Source organism: Bacillus rossius, chromosome 15, assembly GCF_032445375.1.
Source record: "Bacillus rossius redtenbacheri isolate Brsri chromosome 15, Brsri_v3, whole genome shotgun sequence".
Taxonomy (NCBI): Eukaryota; Metazoa; Arthropoda; class Insecta; order Phasmatodea; family Bacillidae; genus Bacillus; species Bacillus rossius.
Window position 1 is genome coordinate 32,106,744 of NC_086342.1, and position 16,998 is coordinate 32,123,741.

The 16,998-nt window shown below is 38.5% G+C and overlaps 1 protein-coding gene across 1 annotated transcript in view; it reads left to right on the forward strand.

The window, feature by feature from the left end:
* Positions 1–12,249, forward strand: part of LOC134539670 (uncharacterized) — a 172,138-nt gene extending 159,889 nt beyond the window's left edge. Inside the window, exons 3-7 of the mRNA XM_063381857.1 lie at positions 2,722–3,308; positions 3,420–3,677; positions 7,972–8,055; positions 10,819–10,855; positions 11,621–12,249. Coding sequence (XP_063237927.1) covers positions 2,793–3,308; positions 3,420–3,677; positions 7,972–8,055; positions 10,819–10,855; positions 11,621–12,249 — 1,524 coding nt within the window. The 5' untranslated portion in view covers positions 2,722–2,792. The remainder of the gene's footprint in view (positions 1–2,721; positions 3,309–3,419; positions 3,678–7,971; positions 8,056–10,818; positions 10,856–11,620) is intronic.
* Positions 12,250–16,998: the final 4,749 nt, after the last annotated feature.

A 16,998-nucleotide genomic window follows, 5' to 3' on the forward strand; every position in this document is an offset into this window, starting at 1 on the left:
GACAGAAATTCCATTTTTGAAATTAACAATCAAGTAACTCCAATAGTTAGGTATATAAGAAAATGTATTTTATATACTTTATAATATAGCCTACTTTAATTAATTGTTTATTTTTGGAAGGATTGCTGACCTGTGACGTCCTCTGACTTCCTCGGTGTGTCGGTATCATCGCCTGTGTTTCGTGATTGGTTGAGGTGCATGCCCACTTGGCACACGAATCACCACCACAGTAATTCTGTTCGGAAGCAAACACTTTAAAAATGGCCTGACCAAATAAGGCAATGGCTTCTCTTGAAAAGGGCCGCCAATTTCAAAGCACGAATAACTGACGTTGAAATACAGTTTTTTCAGTCTAGTAAGCGAACGTATTGTTCTTCGCAGTAATTTTTACCACGAACATGGTCTGTCGTAAATGCACTTAGTACAGGGTAATTATATAGTCCGTGAAACATTTCATAAAATCGGTACAGTGAAATGGAAAGAATAACAAAACAAATTATATACCGCATAAAAGAAAAACTCTCAAAGTTTTTTTTTGAATGTAGCGCCAAAAAGCTATTTTAAAAAACAACCGACAGGGGCGCTAGTGCATATAGTTGCTGAAAATGGCTGCGAACCAGACAGAGAAAGCCTTTTGTGTGCTTGAATACGCCCGTAGCGAATCGGTAGTGAATGTACAAATTGCTTTCCGTGGCCAGTTTAACAAAACACCACCAGTTTACAATAGCATAATGAAGTGGTACAAGAAATTCGAGGAAGACGGCTGTTTGTGCGACGCAAAACGGTCGGGTTGGCCAGGCGTGTCACAACAGACAGTGGATTGTGTACGGGACGTGATGGTGCGGAGTCCCAAGAAGTCAACTTATAGGGCTAGTGCAGAATCGAACATCCCTCAGCCAACAGTGTGGAAAATTCTTCGTAAGCGATTAAAAGTGAAGCCGTACAAATTGCAGCTTCTGCAAGCCATCAGCCACGATGAAAAATTTCTCCGACTGCAGTTCTGCATTGCCGTAACAAATGTATCGATGGTTGCGAAACGTCCGTTAAGAATGCGTTGAAACAATTTTCTAGCCTCGCGCAGGGCACCGTTTATTAAAACGGTAGCCGATCTGTTTGTTCCTTTACTGGGATATGGTTTGAACACGTTCTGAAATATGGCCGTATCCCAACAAGGCTGTGCCAGAATGTATGCAGCTATAATAATACTGTCAATTGACACTAATTTATGGTCCAAAAAACCCAAAATTGTCAAATTAAACAATTAGCATATAAAAAAGTTATTGTATTTAACGACGGTAATATATTTTTAATGTTAGCAAGCCCTTTAGTATCAGTTTGCACTGCAGTCTAAGCCTGAGACATCAACCAACAGGAAAGCATAGGTGGATAGAGTGTATATAGAACTGTGGAATTTTAATGAACATCTAACGTATCCGCGAAATTCTCGGGCTTTTAACACGGGCGCACACTGAAGTGGAGTATTCGCAGGCAGTGTAGGCGCGGTGAACGTGATAAACTCACGATTGCTAGGGACACCTGTATTTCGCGAATACATGGCGTGTCAAAATACTCGACAAAAAACTGTAGCTTTTTCTTTTAGAGTTGTGACGAATTGTGGGCATGCAGCATTGCGGTAACAACGCTCTCATTGGCCTCGTAAAGCGCTGGAAAACACATCGTACTGATTACAGATAAAGCTACAGTGTTTTGTGAACATCATCGACACAAAATTTATTCTCAAAATACAGATTTCCCTAACGATTATTCTTAGATCAGATTACGCTTAAGAGAATGACACTCAAAGCTTCGGCATGATCGCAGAACGAGAAAGAGATTGTTGGCTGAGCGAATTTATTGTTTTCAAGTATTCTGGGTGTGATTCATCATACAGGATCCTGTATGTCCTTACAGATTCCTTAAGTCCCACTGAAAACCGGGCACTCTGAAATAAACTTCTGAAACAACATAATCTCACTGCAAACTAATAGCCTGCGTGCAGGGTTCTGAAGATTTATCCTGTGTAATAATTTACTTTTATAAAATTATCTTTGGTAAAACCAGTTCGTAATCATCCAAAATTTGGCTCTATGATGTCAGTTACACTAAGCTCCATTGTATTTTTATTTACAGTAATTTATAGAGGCAGTGCTTTTCCCCCGAAACAATATGTTGGCTTACTAGACTGCATGCGATACAGTATTTATGCCTCCGGTTGCACGTGTACTGTAAGTACACCAATCACAATAATCAAATTCAAACTAACCACCAAAGTAGTATAGAAATGCATGTTCTGGCGCTGGGGCCTGGACGAGGTGTGAGGTGGCTGCTTCTGCCTCGGAACCGACATCACGGTGGCCATCTGGGATGACCTTGACATTGTCCTTGTCATTTAACCTTGACCTTGAATTCCGCCATCTTGTCATCCAGCATCCCCAAACCCCGAATGTTTCAATTTTCGTCACGGTCGTCATCTTCAATTCTAAGAACATGTCCACCCTCTTATGTCTCAGCCACTTTTTTTTTTAGATTCTGATGACACAGACTCCATCTTGTTGTCATCTGCTAGAGGCAGCCATCTTGGACGATAAAATGACCGCCATCTTGGTTTTTCTGTTCTGCTGGAGGCCGCCATCTTCATTGTTTTTGTGTTTGTTCCTAGAGAGCGCCTTGCCAATGTTGTTGTGGTCCTTATCGACACAACAATGTGCTGTGTTGTTGCAGTGGTAACGCGCATGCCCGGCGGACGGTGACGCCAGAGGGAAGCTGCAAAGCTGGAGGACGGAAGCGAAGCCATGGCCGCCCCGAGCCAGCAGTACTGCCTGCGCTGGAACAACCACCGCTCCAACCTGCTGACCGTGTTCGACGAGCTCCTGCGCAGCGAGGCCTTCACGGACGTGACGCTGGCCTGCGAGGGCAGCGTGTCCGTCAAGTGCCACAAGATGGTGCTGGCCGCCTGCTCGTCCTACTTCCAGGCGCTGTTCACGGAGCTGCCGTGCCGCCACCCGGTGGTCGTGCTCAAGGACGTCAGGTACTCGGAGATGAAGGCCATCCTGGAGTACATGTACCGCGGCGAGGTGAACGTGGCGCAGGACCAGCTGGCGGCGCTGCTCAAGGTGGCGCAGACCTTGAAGGTGAAGGGCCTGGTGGAGGAGCGCGAGCCCCTCACCAGCACGCCCAAGAGGGGCGACCCCGAGGCGCAGGGCGAGGACCCCCACTCGCCGCCCAACATCACCACCTCGCTGGCCAACCCGGGGCCTCCGCCGGTCCCGCACAGCAGCAGCAGTGTGTCGCCGCCGCACTCCTCGGGCATGCCCTTCGACAAGAGCCCGTACAGCCTGTACGGCAAGTCGCCCGTGATGGAGCGCGGCCGGCGCATGGCGCTGCCCATGTGGGCCATGCCCGGGCTGCCCTTCCCGCACCACCCCTCGCCCGTCCCGCCGCCGCCCTCGACCGGCGGCCTGCTGGGCGCGTGCTACGAGGCGTCGGGCGGCGCCGGCCCCGACATGTCGCCGCTCAAGCGCAAGAAGCTGCAGAGCCTGCTGATGAGCCGCGACACGCCCATCCTGCGCACCGTGCTGGGGCAGGGCCAGCCCGACTCCTCGCAGCCCATGGCGCTGGTGTGTCCGGACGGCGAGCCGCGCGCGCAGTTCAACGGCGCGCCGCACGACCTCGACAAGGTGACCGTCTCCACGACTCTCTCATGTAGCAATACCCCTACAGTTACTTCTTCTACCCTTCCGGGGTCCCTGTGTCCTTCCCTCTCCCCGACCACGGGCCAGAATAAAATGTGGGCCGATCGCAGAAGCTGTATGAAGGTATAGTTGTTTTGATGCTAGCATATCGCGAAATGAATCTGCGAATTTTGCATGTCTCTAGTAGTGCGGTCAGGGGAAACATGGAAATGACAAGCAGGGAAAATGGGGTAATGTCAAGAAGGGGAGAAGAGTAATGCTGTCAGGGGAAACATGGAAATGTCAAGGAGAGACAATGGGGTAATGAATGTTAGGAAGGGAAAACGTGGTAATGTAAGGGAAGAAGAGTAATGCGGTCAGGGGAAACATGGAAATGTCAAGGCGAGAAAATGGAGTAATGTCAGGAAGGTAAAACGTAGTAATATGTAAGGGAAGAAGAGTAATGTGGTCAGGGGAAACATGGAAATGACAAGCAGGGAAAATGGGGTAATGTCAGTAAGGGAAAATGTGGTAATGTAAGGGAAGATGAGTAATACGGTCAGGGGAACATGGAAATGTCAAGGAGGGAAAATGGGGTAATGTCAGAAAGAGAAAACGTGGTAATTTAAGGGAAGAAGGAACTGATGCCATGTAATCCAAAGATGTTCAGAAAAAAAACCTAAAGTGTTAAAAATGTAAAACTGGGGTGTGTTAAGAAATTTTGAAAGCCAGAGAATAACTGGATGATTGCTGAAGGCAAACATTAAAAGTATTTGGTAATTAGGAAGTTATCTGGTGAAACATGGAATAGTTAATGAAGAAAAAAGGTTGGAAACAGGGAAATATGATATTTATATGAATGGCTACCACCTACATCACATGCCTCTTCATCTCTAAAGCTAGACACAACTGGGCAGCAGTCTTTTCATCCATATCACCTCTCTATGGAACACTCTGGCAGTGACCTTATAATTTTATGGAATGCAAGATAATGCCCGGTATGCATTGCTATGCTTCTTTCAGTTTTGTTTTGTAATTTGTTTGATGTAGGTACACATATACAAAGAATCTCCATCTCTCTATATATGTCTCTCTATAAATCTCACTATATTTGTATATATATTGAAAATTATATCTCTATTTCTCTATATATATTTATCCTTTGCTCTATATCACCCTCTCTTTATCTTTCTATACCTCTCTATTCTCTCTTTATGTCTATATATTTATATTTATATCTATATCTTTATATTTACAAAAAAACATGCATTTACATATATATTTACTTATCTATCTTTTTATCTATCTTTTAACCTGTCACAGGTGTGACATAGGTTGGTATATAAAAACACTCATGTATTTGAATGCAACATGTCAAAATTTCGAAGCAATCAGTGGAGAGAACTTTCTGAGATTTAAGATTTGGAATGAACGAACATTTACATTTGTATTTATATAGATTAAATATAAAGACTCATTGTACGTACCTATTGTAGAGGAGTAGTGTGATGTCTGGAATTCTAGCGACTGTTGAATTTATTCTTGAAAGAGGACACTAAATACTGGTACAGGTTTGTATTTTCAGCATAAAAGCAAAGAAACTTCAGTCATTTGAAAAATAAAATATTTGTAAATTAACAGGCAACACCTCTCCTTTATTCAAGGATGTTGATTGTTGGATAAACTTTTAGATGTACCGTACCCACTGTATAGACAATACTTTGAGCCAAATTTTTCATACTTAAAAATGCCAGTGAAAACTTCCCTTCCAGCCCTTTTTAAGTGTCCAAACAATACCTATTAAAAACTTTAAAAGCAAACCATGAAATGAAGCAATAATAGGAAAGTTCAATGGCTAATAAATGATTTTTTTAATCAGAAATCTTCAATAAATCTCACCCGGTTTGCAAATGTCACGTTAAAATTCAGATATCTGCATGTGACCCATACAAACCACAAACCTTATACCTCGGTGCATAACATTGCTAAACAATACTTACCTTTACCTTTTAGGTAGTTCAGCACTTAGGTTGATTATTATTTTGTTAATATACTTCACGGTTAGATTTGGTGACGTATTTGCGATGCTAACACTTTGGAGGTAGGTACCTATGGAGGAAGATGAAAATTAATGTTTAAATATCGTAAAAGAGTGTAGGTATTATTGACCCCATAGATAGTGTAAGCAAACTCCTTTATCACTTGAAAATAATTCAAATAACTTGCCACTAGATAAGATTCTGATAAATTGACTGTGAAGTTTGTGTTGATGTTGATACGTGTGTGATATTGTGATGTGTGCATAGTGATTTCCTCAGTGCTCTGTTCAGATAGTCTTTGATCAGTTACACATGATTATGTGATAAACAAAAAAAAAAGAACATATCCTACGTCTGGAGTAGTTGAACCAACGCTCTTTTCAACTCACATGAAGACAAGCACCCTCAATGATAAGCCAGTGCCATTGCTTGAGTAAACAAAATACTTTTTTTTTTTGCATGCAATGAAACTATTTTCAGCATAATTAATTCAACAAAATGTTATGTTGCATGATGATAACCAAAGTTTAATAATAAATGAACAAAATAATGGCAGTATGTAACCAACCTCATGTTGGCTCTTTTGATGGTGAGCATAATTATAATAACTTACCTTTCCCCTTCTTTTTTTTCTTCAGTAGTTTAGGTTTTTTCAATTGTGGTAGATCTTTCGCTAACATTAGTGTACCTTTCAACTCTTGCAGTTGCTTTCTATAATATTACCATCATATTTATTTTTTTTTTGCTACCGCGTTACAGCAATGCTGTATTTCTTTCTACACTGTTTGTGTGACCATTGCACGCTAGCATCCATCCCTATGTCGGACTGTGCCTAATGAGTGAGCGTAAACAATGTTTTTAGAACGGCATTTGGCTGAGTAAGCAGGTGCGTTCCTTTCAGCAGCCCATGCTCTGAAACCCGTATCTTCCCCCCCCCCCCCCCCCCCCTTTTGACTTTTGGTGCAGAGAGTATCATGGGTATAAATTGCTAACATAGATAACAAAGCTACCCATCCAGTGGGGAAAGTACTTTTTTGTTAGATACTTGCGCAAATTTTGCAGTATTTTCTGACTAAGCCCCAAATACTTACAAACAAGTTATTATCTTTAGTACACTGTTTGCTGCCACATTTGACCACCTGTACAGACTGAACATGGATGATTTGAATGATGGTATTTTATTATTGGTTTTTTTATACTTTGGTACATTATCAAACTGCCCATGACCCAATGAAAAACTCATACAATGGTACATACTCAAGTAATAAGGTAGCTTTAACAGTATTGATTCTATGTATTTATTTGTGAAATAATTTTTTCATTAACTACACAGTTTTTCAATTAAATATATGGCTTCCAGTTCCATTTAACAATGGGCCTTTGCTTATTTACTTTAAATTGATATTTCATGTCATTAACATGCATTAATTTGTAAAAGAGTCTACTCGTACAAATAATTCTTCAATGTTGTAAGACTTTCAAGCCAGTGTAAATACAGACAGAATGAATTCACTCTTATGTAAAATTTTGGCTTTTAATTTTTTTTTTAGTCATTTTAATTTTTATTCCTGCTATTTATTATACTTCATAATTATAATGTTTTAAATTTGTTATATTCAGTCATACATTACAAAAGACATCTCAAAATATTCTGTAATCATATGCAATGGAGGCTAATGTAATCAAGATAAAGGGAAGTTCATTTCCGTATATGCGTACAAGTGTAGATTAAAGTGTACGAGTGAAGACTAAAGTGAATGAGTGCATACTAACAGACATATGTACTATGCTCATGTCACACACAAGAATTATTTTGAAAGTTTTCCCTAACGTTTGCACACGTATGTACAAATACTGTGTCTCTCATGCTATGATTGATTTTTTCATTATGTTTCATTATTACTTTTTCAAGGGCTATTTCTAAAATTTTAACTGTATACAGATTATTCTCTTAGTGTAATACCATGGGTATAAAAAAGTCATCCAAGTCATGGTAATTACGAAGACTTACACACCTTTTCACTTTTCACACCTTTTCACTAAATGAACATCTGTTGAAACTATTTGCTGCAGTACAACAAATGCAGGAGAACTATCAAGTTAAAATTTTAGAAATAGCCCATAGATAAATGAAATGATGAAGGGGGGGAATCAACATAGCGAGTGAGACCAAACCTTAAAATGTGGGAGTTCATTGGAATTACAACTGAAATATAATTTTTAGTGTTAAAAAACTGACTAATGAAGTGTGCTGTTTTCAGTCGAATGTGAAAGCTGAAACGTATGAGGAAGCACGGTCACCATATACAGACATCTCCGGCGTGGATGAAGAATCAGGTGAAAAGGTAAGTTGGTGCCAGAATTTCACAACCTCTTATGGATAGAAACTAGATTTTAGGGTTTTATTTTCAGGCCAATTTCGTTTTTAAAACAGGAGAGTTCTGTGTTAATTGGTTTTAGTTTTTATGAAATCTGTTAAAAAAATTAGCATATTACTGAAAAAAACATGACACTTAAATGTTCCATGATATATATTTCTCTTAAACTGTGTCTTTTTGAGTGATACATGATGCACTTTTACAATCTAATAATTTGTAATTAGCGTGTCTAACTATTCGGAACAAATAAAATAAATCTAATAAGAATTTTTGTGTTAGAAACAAAAAGTATGTTGTAATGTAAAAATTAGTAGTTAATAACAGTTGTAAAATTAAAAAAAAAAAAAGTAATCTTTTCCAATTTTTTTGCATATAATTTGGTACAAATTTCATGCGAAAATAAATTACTGTCATTGAATTTAATATTTAAAAGATTACATACTGATCATTAGAGAAAAGTTTTGATTGAAAATACTGATTAGTGTCATGATTTTAATTGCATTTTGGTGCTGTGTGGTGTATTAACTTGAATTTCTATGTTATATGGTGTATTGACAAGCTTTTCGGTGTTATTTCGGTTTTATCACAATTCACCATATAATCTTGTCCCTAATTATTTATTTATTTATTTATTTATTTATTTATTTATTTATTTATTTATTTATAAATTGTGACATGCACACCAACACTCTGAGAAGAGATTACAGGGGTGTGCACAGTACAAAAAAACAAACACAATACACAAGAGACACCATAGACAAAGGACACAAAAAAGAAAAATTAAAAACAAAAAATTAAAAAATACAGAAAATTAATGAATTTAGAATAATAGTAAATTTAGAATGCCAACAAACAAAGATACACAGTTATATGAGTTGACTGCAAGTGCTACTAAAATAATTTACTAATTGGTTAAGCTTGTTACTATTAGGTCTAATCTATTGTAATTGTAATTGTCGACTATGATACTGGGGAACTCTTAAACCAGTATTATCTAAGATGTATTTACAATTGATTTTAGATGAATAACAATTGGAAATAAAAAGATGGTCAAGGAGGGCACGCCGATCAAAAAGTGATGTTAATTTAGGTGGGGGAAATGATTTTTGAGTAATAAGTTTAATACATTTGTTTTGAATATTTTCAATTTTATCAATATCAGATGAAATAATAATGGCATCAAAAGATAAACATAAACAAGCATTAGTACAGTCAGACCTTTAATCTGGCATTATTCACACCAGCATGTTCTGTAATCCATCTCCGAGCTACATGGTTGATTCAGGCATTTACTGAAATTGATCCCATCCAACAAAAGCTATAAATCTTTTCTCATAAATGTGGGCATAATCCACAGTGATTTTTTGAAGAAGAGCTCTGTATCTAGGATGCAAAGTAATATCAGTGTTTTATTGACGTGTAAACATCTTAGCTCTCGGCATATGGCATTTGTTAGGAATAATTTCCGTAAAAATGGAACAGAAGTCGTTGAACGGAAATGTGGCACATAGATGGCGGACCCACGCTTAGCAACATAAACCGGTGTATAGTCACTTTCATAAACGGCCGTGTCCTATCGTGCACTAGGAATACAAATATTTTTTGTGTTTAAGTACCCTTATTTGTGTTTGGAATCCCGGGCTAAAGCACCCACTGCAAGCTGCAAGGGCATGCTCACGAGAGCAGTGATATCCCGTCCGCTACTTATTTTTCCTTTCAGCAAAATACAAATGTCTTAGACATTATCAGTGGCGAAGGAGCCAGATCTAATTGGTGGTGGGGCCAGATGATCTTAGGATTTTGAGTGGTATGTAGTATGTACCTCTCAGTTAAATGGGGCGTAGAAATTTTAAAAATAATAGCCCTTTAAAAGGGCACACCTTAAAAGGACATTTTAAAAGGACACACAATGTTAACAGAAATTAATCCAGATATTATAATATAATACATTTTTATTAGTGATGGGTCAAATCTCAATTTTCTCGAACCCAAATCTCGAATACGAATCCCAAAGAGTACTTCGAATATACCCCTTGAATCTGAATCTAGGTCTCAAGGATCCAAAATAAAATAATGTATGTGAAATGAAAAATGTTAACTATGGTGTTGAAACATTTAACCCTTTAAATGTTTTATTCGTGAACTAAGTTTCCAGAATGCCATTTTATTTATATAATTACATGTTAAATTACAATCTCTTGGGGAATGGAAACAGAATAGGTATGAAGAAAATAATTGACTAGGTAATCTTAAGAGGTTATCAGTGTTGAAATTTTTAGCTGACTTTATTTCATCTAATATTTTTCTTTGAATATTTTGCCTTTAATATCAAGACCCTCAAATACTAAGGATTTTATGGTACGTAAGAGGTTAGATTATATGGTGAATAGCGATAAAACCAAAATAACAGCAAAATTGAAGTCGATGTACTGTCAAAAACCAAAATGCAAGTTCATATACAGCATAACACTGAAATGCAAGACAAAACACAAAATTCACCTTTATTACCTCATTCGTCTAATAAAATATACAGAAATATTTAGTTTAGGTTTTTATTTAAAAACTTAAAATATTATGTAATAAGTTAAAAAAAAATTGTTTCTAAGTGTTATGGTATTTATCACAGTGAAGTAAAGAATAGTGTTCAACATCATTAATTGTGGTTGCAATTTTTTAGTTAAATTTTGTTTGTGTCATTGTTTACATGAATTTCTTCGGATTGTGTTGCAGGCAAACAAGATAATGATGTCGCAGTCATTTCCCGCAGGTAAGACTTATCACACATTTCATCCCCATACTGAAATGTAATGTATTTAACCTTTCTCTATCACAAAAGTCGTTAGTACAAACCAAATTTTGGTCTAGTTATGCATTGAAATATTGACAAGTACATTCACACAATAATATGTATTGCAGTCAGGAGCGATAAAGAATTTCATTGACGAGGGGAGGAAGGAATGATAGAATATTTTTAAGGATTTCGGAGGGATAGAACCCATGTTCCTTCCCATGTGTACACCCTTGGTTGCAGTGGGAAAAGTCAAATAACATAAACTGTAGTTAAAGCACAAATGCACACACATGTGTGGACATTTATGTACTTACTGTTACCTGCATATAAATATATGTATATGACCAAAGATTATTTTGAAGAGGGATTATTTTATAGTAAAATCAGAGGGTGTGTAATAAATACTTTATACCAATTTAATTTTATTAGTGCAGTGAAGTGTCTGTTATGTAGTTCTATGGAGCGTGGTGCTCAAAGGTGAGGTTCTGGAATCACACCCAGGGGGACTTGGGTTGCAAAGCGGATGCCCTCAGTTAGGTTTCTCACTGTCCTTAATTCAGGCCATGTACCATTCCTTCCTCAGTTTCTCTGAACTGAGATGTTGAGTTTATACTTATCTAATCTAATGACTTTCGCTGTGGACGAAACTTCAAGCTGGAACAGAGTTTTAAGAAAAGGACATTTGACATTCTTGGGTAAGTTTTTGCCTGGTTGTTTGCAAATGTACGATGTTCGCAGCAGTGTCGTCCGGCATCGCCACGTACGTGCCGACGCAGAAGCCCGAGTGGAAGCGCTACAAGCAGTACACGCGCAACGACATCATGTCGGCCATCGAGGCGGTGCGCACGGGCATGAGCGCGCTGCAGGCCGCCCGCAAGTACGGCGTGCCCTCGCGCACGCTCTACGACAAGGTCAAGAAGATGGGCATCACGACGAGCCGGCCCTTCAACAAGCGGGTGTCGGGCGGCGGGGGGCCGGGCGGGGGTGGGCCCTACTTCCCCTACGGCGGGGTGTACCCGGGGGAGGGGGAGGAGCCGGCGCAGGCCCAGCCCCTGTTCCTGCAGCACGCCCTGGACGGCATGAAGCGCGAGCTGGGGGAGCGCGAGGCCCGGGCGGCTCTGGCGTCGGCCCACAGCGGGGCCTCGTCGTCCAGCCCCGGGGAGAACGGCCGGTCGCCCAGCCCGGGCCTCAAGTACCGCCACAGCCTGACGCCGAGCCCCGGGGACGGCGACGAGCGCGATGAGGACCGCGTGGAGGACCTGAGCGTGTCTCGCAAGCCCGAGCCGGCGCGCGTCATCGTGCCGCTGCTGGGCCAGCCGCCCGACGACGCCCGCTTCGACAACTCCCTGGAGGCCGCGGAGCGGGACTGACTCCACCGCCTTTCCCTTGATGTCCCGTTACTCTTTACCTCCTACCGAGACTGTGCTCTGTGAAACCAGTGCAATATTACTCATTTCGGTATCCTGTTGGATACCTGTTGACTATTATCATATATATTTCACTTTTTTTTTTAACTTTGTCAAATTTTTTGTGCCCATAATTCACTTAGTGCCAGTTTCTTGCAATATTATATTTTTTATATGATTACCTCAGAATGTGTGAGAAAATATGTTGTTTTGTCTACGAGATAAATATTCATATAGATGTGCTGTTTACACTTTTATCATGTTCTGAATATGGCTCACAGATTGTGTGAGTGAATATAGCTGTTTATATCTAGTTCTCGGTTTTTTTAGGGTAATTCTTAATATCCTGTGCAGCACAGATATGGCCAAATTTAGTTGTAATGTAAAATTTATGGAAAAAGTGGCATCAAAAAAAGTATATAATGTTCTGCCTTGCCAGTTGTTGAAATTTAGACATTCAATTTTGCATCTAAATGTGTTGATGACCACATTTTTTAAATGGTGTTTTTTTTTGTGATATTGAAATCTGTGCTGCGGCAGGAGATTACGAACTTGTGTAGTGTGTTTTCACGTACACCAGAGGCACAGTTTGTTGTGTGCACGGTGTCAACTATAAGCTGTCAGATATCCTAACCTGGGAAGGGACCATTTAAAAAAAAATCAAAGACTTGTAATACCACAGAGGTCATTTCTTGTGTTAAGAAATAGAAATCATAAGACTGAATTACACATTAATTAGTGTGCACGTTAGTTAGTAGTAATTACGGGCCGTGAACAATTTGAACACAGCCATGCAGGTGATAACCAATCAAATGTTATATTTTTATAGAGGAATTTTATATTTTATTACAACTGTAATATTTCTATAATTTTTGTAGAGGATAGAGGTTTTTTTCAAAACTTCGTAGGTGATTTTAATATGCCTCTTTTAACTACTCAACCAGAATTTATTCGATTATATGAAAGAAAACAATTTGTGGTAACTTTTTAACATTATGTTAGACCTCCGCTTAATTGAAGATATCTGGGTTCGATAAGGTGTTCAAGCATGGTTTGGCCAAAGGAGGTGCTTTGTCTGTTGGCTGAATGTACGTAGCGCCGACACGTAGTCAGGCTTCAAACTGCAGTGTTCAGCCGTAGAACATGCGCCGATCACCACGACGTGTTACTAGCGCCAAGTGCAGTTGGTGCATTCCTGGGCACAACTGCCGAAGACGCAGTTCGGAACCTCGCAAAACTACACCCGCAGTATAACATACACCTTCTTGGTTACAGAGAGCAATCCCGAGCCGAACCTCAGCTAGCTGATAATGGAACTTAACTGAAACGCTAGGTAAACTTAAACATGCTGCTAAAGAAACTGCCCTTAAAAATCATTGTACCTTAATCACAACACTCTATCATTTTGGCTGTGTAACTCAACCAACCATTCATCCATCCATCCCCATGCAGCCAATATATAGCTACCCTACGTAGAGTACTGTACAGCAAACAGTTTTCAAAGAGGAAATAAACAGTACATTGTAGGACTATTCTAAAAGTCCATTTGGTTTCTTATAAATGCTTCATGGATACATTTGTTATTTCTTTTGCAAAAAAAAATGCATCTAACTAGTTTGTAATGTTGGTGCTTGCTTTATATAAAGTTTAACTGCTCATTTATTTTCTCAGTTCAGTATTCCTTAAAGAAAAAGTTGTAACCGTCTGAAAGTATTCCGAAAATTTAACAATTAAAAAATAAATTATCAGATTTATTTTTCAGTGCCAGTTGCTTTTTATATGCTGTGTTAGTTGGGAGCAGTGTACAAATTTTAGCCACACTGTTCGCGACTTTAATTTCACAGGATCGCGTTTCTGGACATGTATCACTAAGCAAAAATTGCTTTTCTTGTCATTCCGTACCACCCATTAAATTTATTTCCAGCAATTCCCGAACACACTATATATGTTTTATGCAGTTATAAAGTATTTAGAATAGTAAAAAAAAAATACTGAAAACTATCATATGACCTTCACTAAAAGGCTACAATACCTATATTTGTTACTTCATTTCAAACTATGCCCATACAAACCAACTTTTATAAAGTGTATAATTTATTTTTTTGAGCATTTCAAAAGCATTCAAAGAAGGTTTTTTTTCTACAAAAATTATTGAAACTCATAACTTAAAATTTTTTTAAGTTGTTTATTCATGCATTGTGATTTGATTTTAATTCCTGTAATTCACTTGTAGTTACGCAGCATTGAATGGACCGGTTAGCCTTAGCCAGTCGCAAAATGCTGCGCAAGCACATAATGAACTACGCAGGATTACAGATCAGACGAGAGGAACCAGAATGCTGCGTGGTTGGCATGCTTGATGCATCACGCTGAAGCCCCAGACAAGCATGCGCCCAAATTAATTTTCACGTTTAATTTCGGCGGGAAACCGGGGGAAAAACCGAGACGATGAATCGCCAGAGGTTTCGTTGAATGCAAACGGATCTTGATCTCATTTCAGCACCATCTCAACTGTTAGCTGTTAGTTTCATTAAAAAAAAAAAAAAAATTCAGTGCACAATTGTAAGCATTAGCGTGAACATTGTTTTAGGTAGCAGGACTGCGTGGCAACGTGTTCAAATTGTCTGACCGTCCATAAACCCCAGCAGCCGTCCTTGTGATTGGTCACTGCCTGGGATGACAATGAGACTGAGTATCTTTATATCTAGTATTGTAATATGTATCTGTTCTGGAGAGCTGTCGAGAGGAATCAAGAAAAAAACTTTAAATAAGTTTTTTTTTTTGATCAGCGAGTGTTCTTTTTATTATAATTTTTTTTTAGGGTTGATGCAATTCGAGATATGTTTGTCACAGTTACTCGGACTCTTGATGTTAAGATGGTAAACTTGCAAACTATTTCTCACAAGTTTGAAGGGGCAAAACTTGGAAGATAAGTGTGTATGTATGTTAGATAAGAGTTCTTTATGACTTGTAAATAGACACATAAATATATGCAATTTGTTTCTCTTTTAGTTATAAATTGTTCTTATTTTATGATGGAAGCGAGCGGAAGCAGTAAGAAAGGGCATTGTTGTTGAGTGTGAAAAGGTTTAAAAGTTATATGAAGATAACAGCGGACATTGTTGGCCAGTTGGTTTTTAGTGGAATTGATTTTGAGTGTAATAAAGTAGTAAGGGTGGGTTTTGAAATGAGATTTAGATGTTCTGAATTGAACTTCAAAAAAAAACCACTATGTTCTTGTTTTATTTCTTTTTTTTTAATAAATGTTATGTTAGTCTTGGACTAACTAATAGAAGTTGTACAGTGTCAAAGACCAGTTAAAAGTTTTATTTACACGTGATTTTATTGGAGTTTTGGTTTTTGATTGTTTTCGTGTTCTTATGAATAATTATATGGTTTTGGGATGAAAATATATGTTTCTCTCAGAGAGTTAGAGGCATACTTGTTAAGACATGACTAGTAGTGTTATTAATACAGTTTTAAAATAATCTCGAAGGCAGAAATGAGCGAGAGGGTGTAGTTTGTGTCATTGTGGGCCACTAACAGTTGTTTGGAGGTGGTTTTCACCGCAAGTGTGTGGCTTATTAAAACATGCTGATAAAAATGTTTTTTGCTAAAGTAATGCAATATATTAACACAGTATTTGGTATTTGCACAGAATTATTCACATATTTTCACAGATGGTATTGTCAGCACATGTAAGAATGTTCAAAATATATAAAATTCTCTGTTTGGAAAATAGGCCATACATGACTAGTACACCACAGAGTACTAGCAAATTAAAAAGGTACGGTCTTGCCTGTTAGATGGACGTGCAAGTAAAGTTGTTTATTTCATTTAAATGTTTTTTTTTTCCTTCCTCTTCTGATAGTTCTGTTGGATGCTTGTTTAGCGAAGTTGGTAACTAGTACTTTGGTTGGTGAACTACTCATCTTGCAGGAGTTGGCTACTGTGACAGCTGGCACACTTATGTTTTGTTTTGATTATTTGTTCCACTGCTGTGATTTTTCTAGACTGAACGTGCAGTCAAGTTTGTCGAGATAAACAGATTTGCTGCATGATTAACACATCATATCCTATGTGAACAGAGAACAGACTGAATTATGCTCGTCCTGTGTCGAGTTAATCCGGGGAATATTTCAGCCAACAGACGTTCTTAAGTGTTTTCCTTCAGTTGCACATCTCGTGTGTGTCTGACATTCACAGGCTCCATAAGGATCTCCTACTCGCATGTAGTACAGTTATCAGTTATTCCTTCACCTCGCCAAGTTGGAGTAGTTAGTTATTGACACATGAACTAGTAAACTGGTAAATTTGTAACTGTTATCAAGTTTCGTTGTGTGACCACGACAGTCTGCTGATCTTATGTTGCAACATTATGTTACCTGTTACTGCAACATGATATCTAAGATTATATTCCCAGGATTAACTAATTTCTAGTCAATGAAAATATTTCATTGTTACTGTATCATCATATGCATAATAACATAATTATTACAATACCGCAATAGCATTAACGGTGTTTCATCATCGTATGATAACAGATATCAAATATAAACTGTGCCACACAAAAAAAAATCATTCTAATGGTGGTTTATTTTTTAACATCTGCTTTCTTTTGGGAAGAAACAATATTACAATCATAAGTATATTAACATAGATGAACTCATATATAATGTTTGTTATGTACAAATTCTAGTTATTTAACCAGTT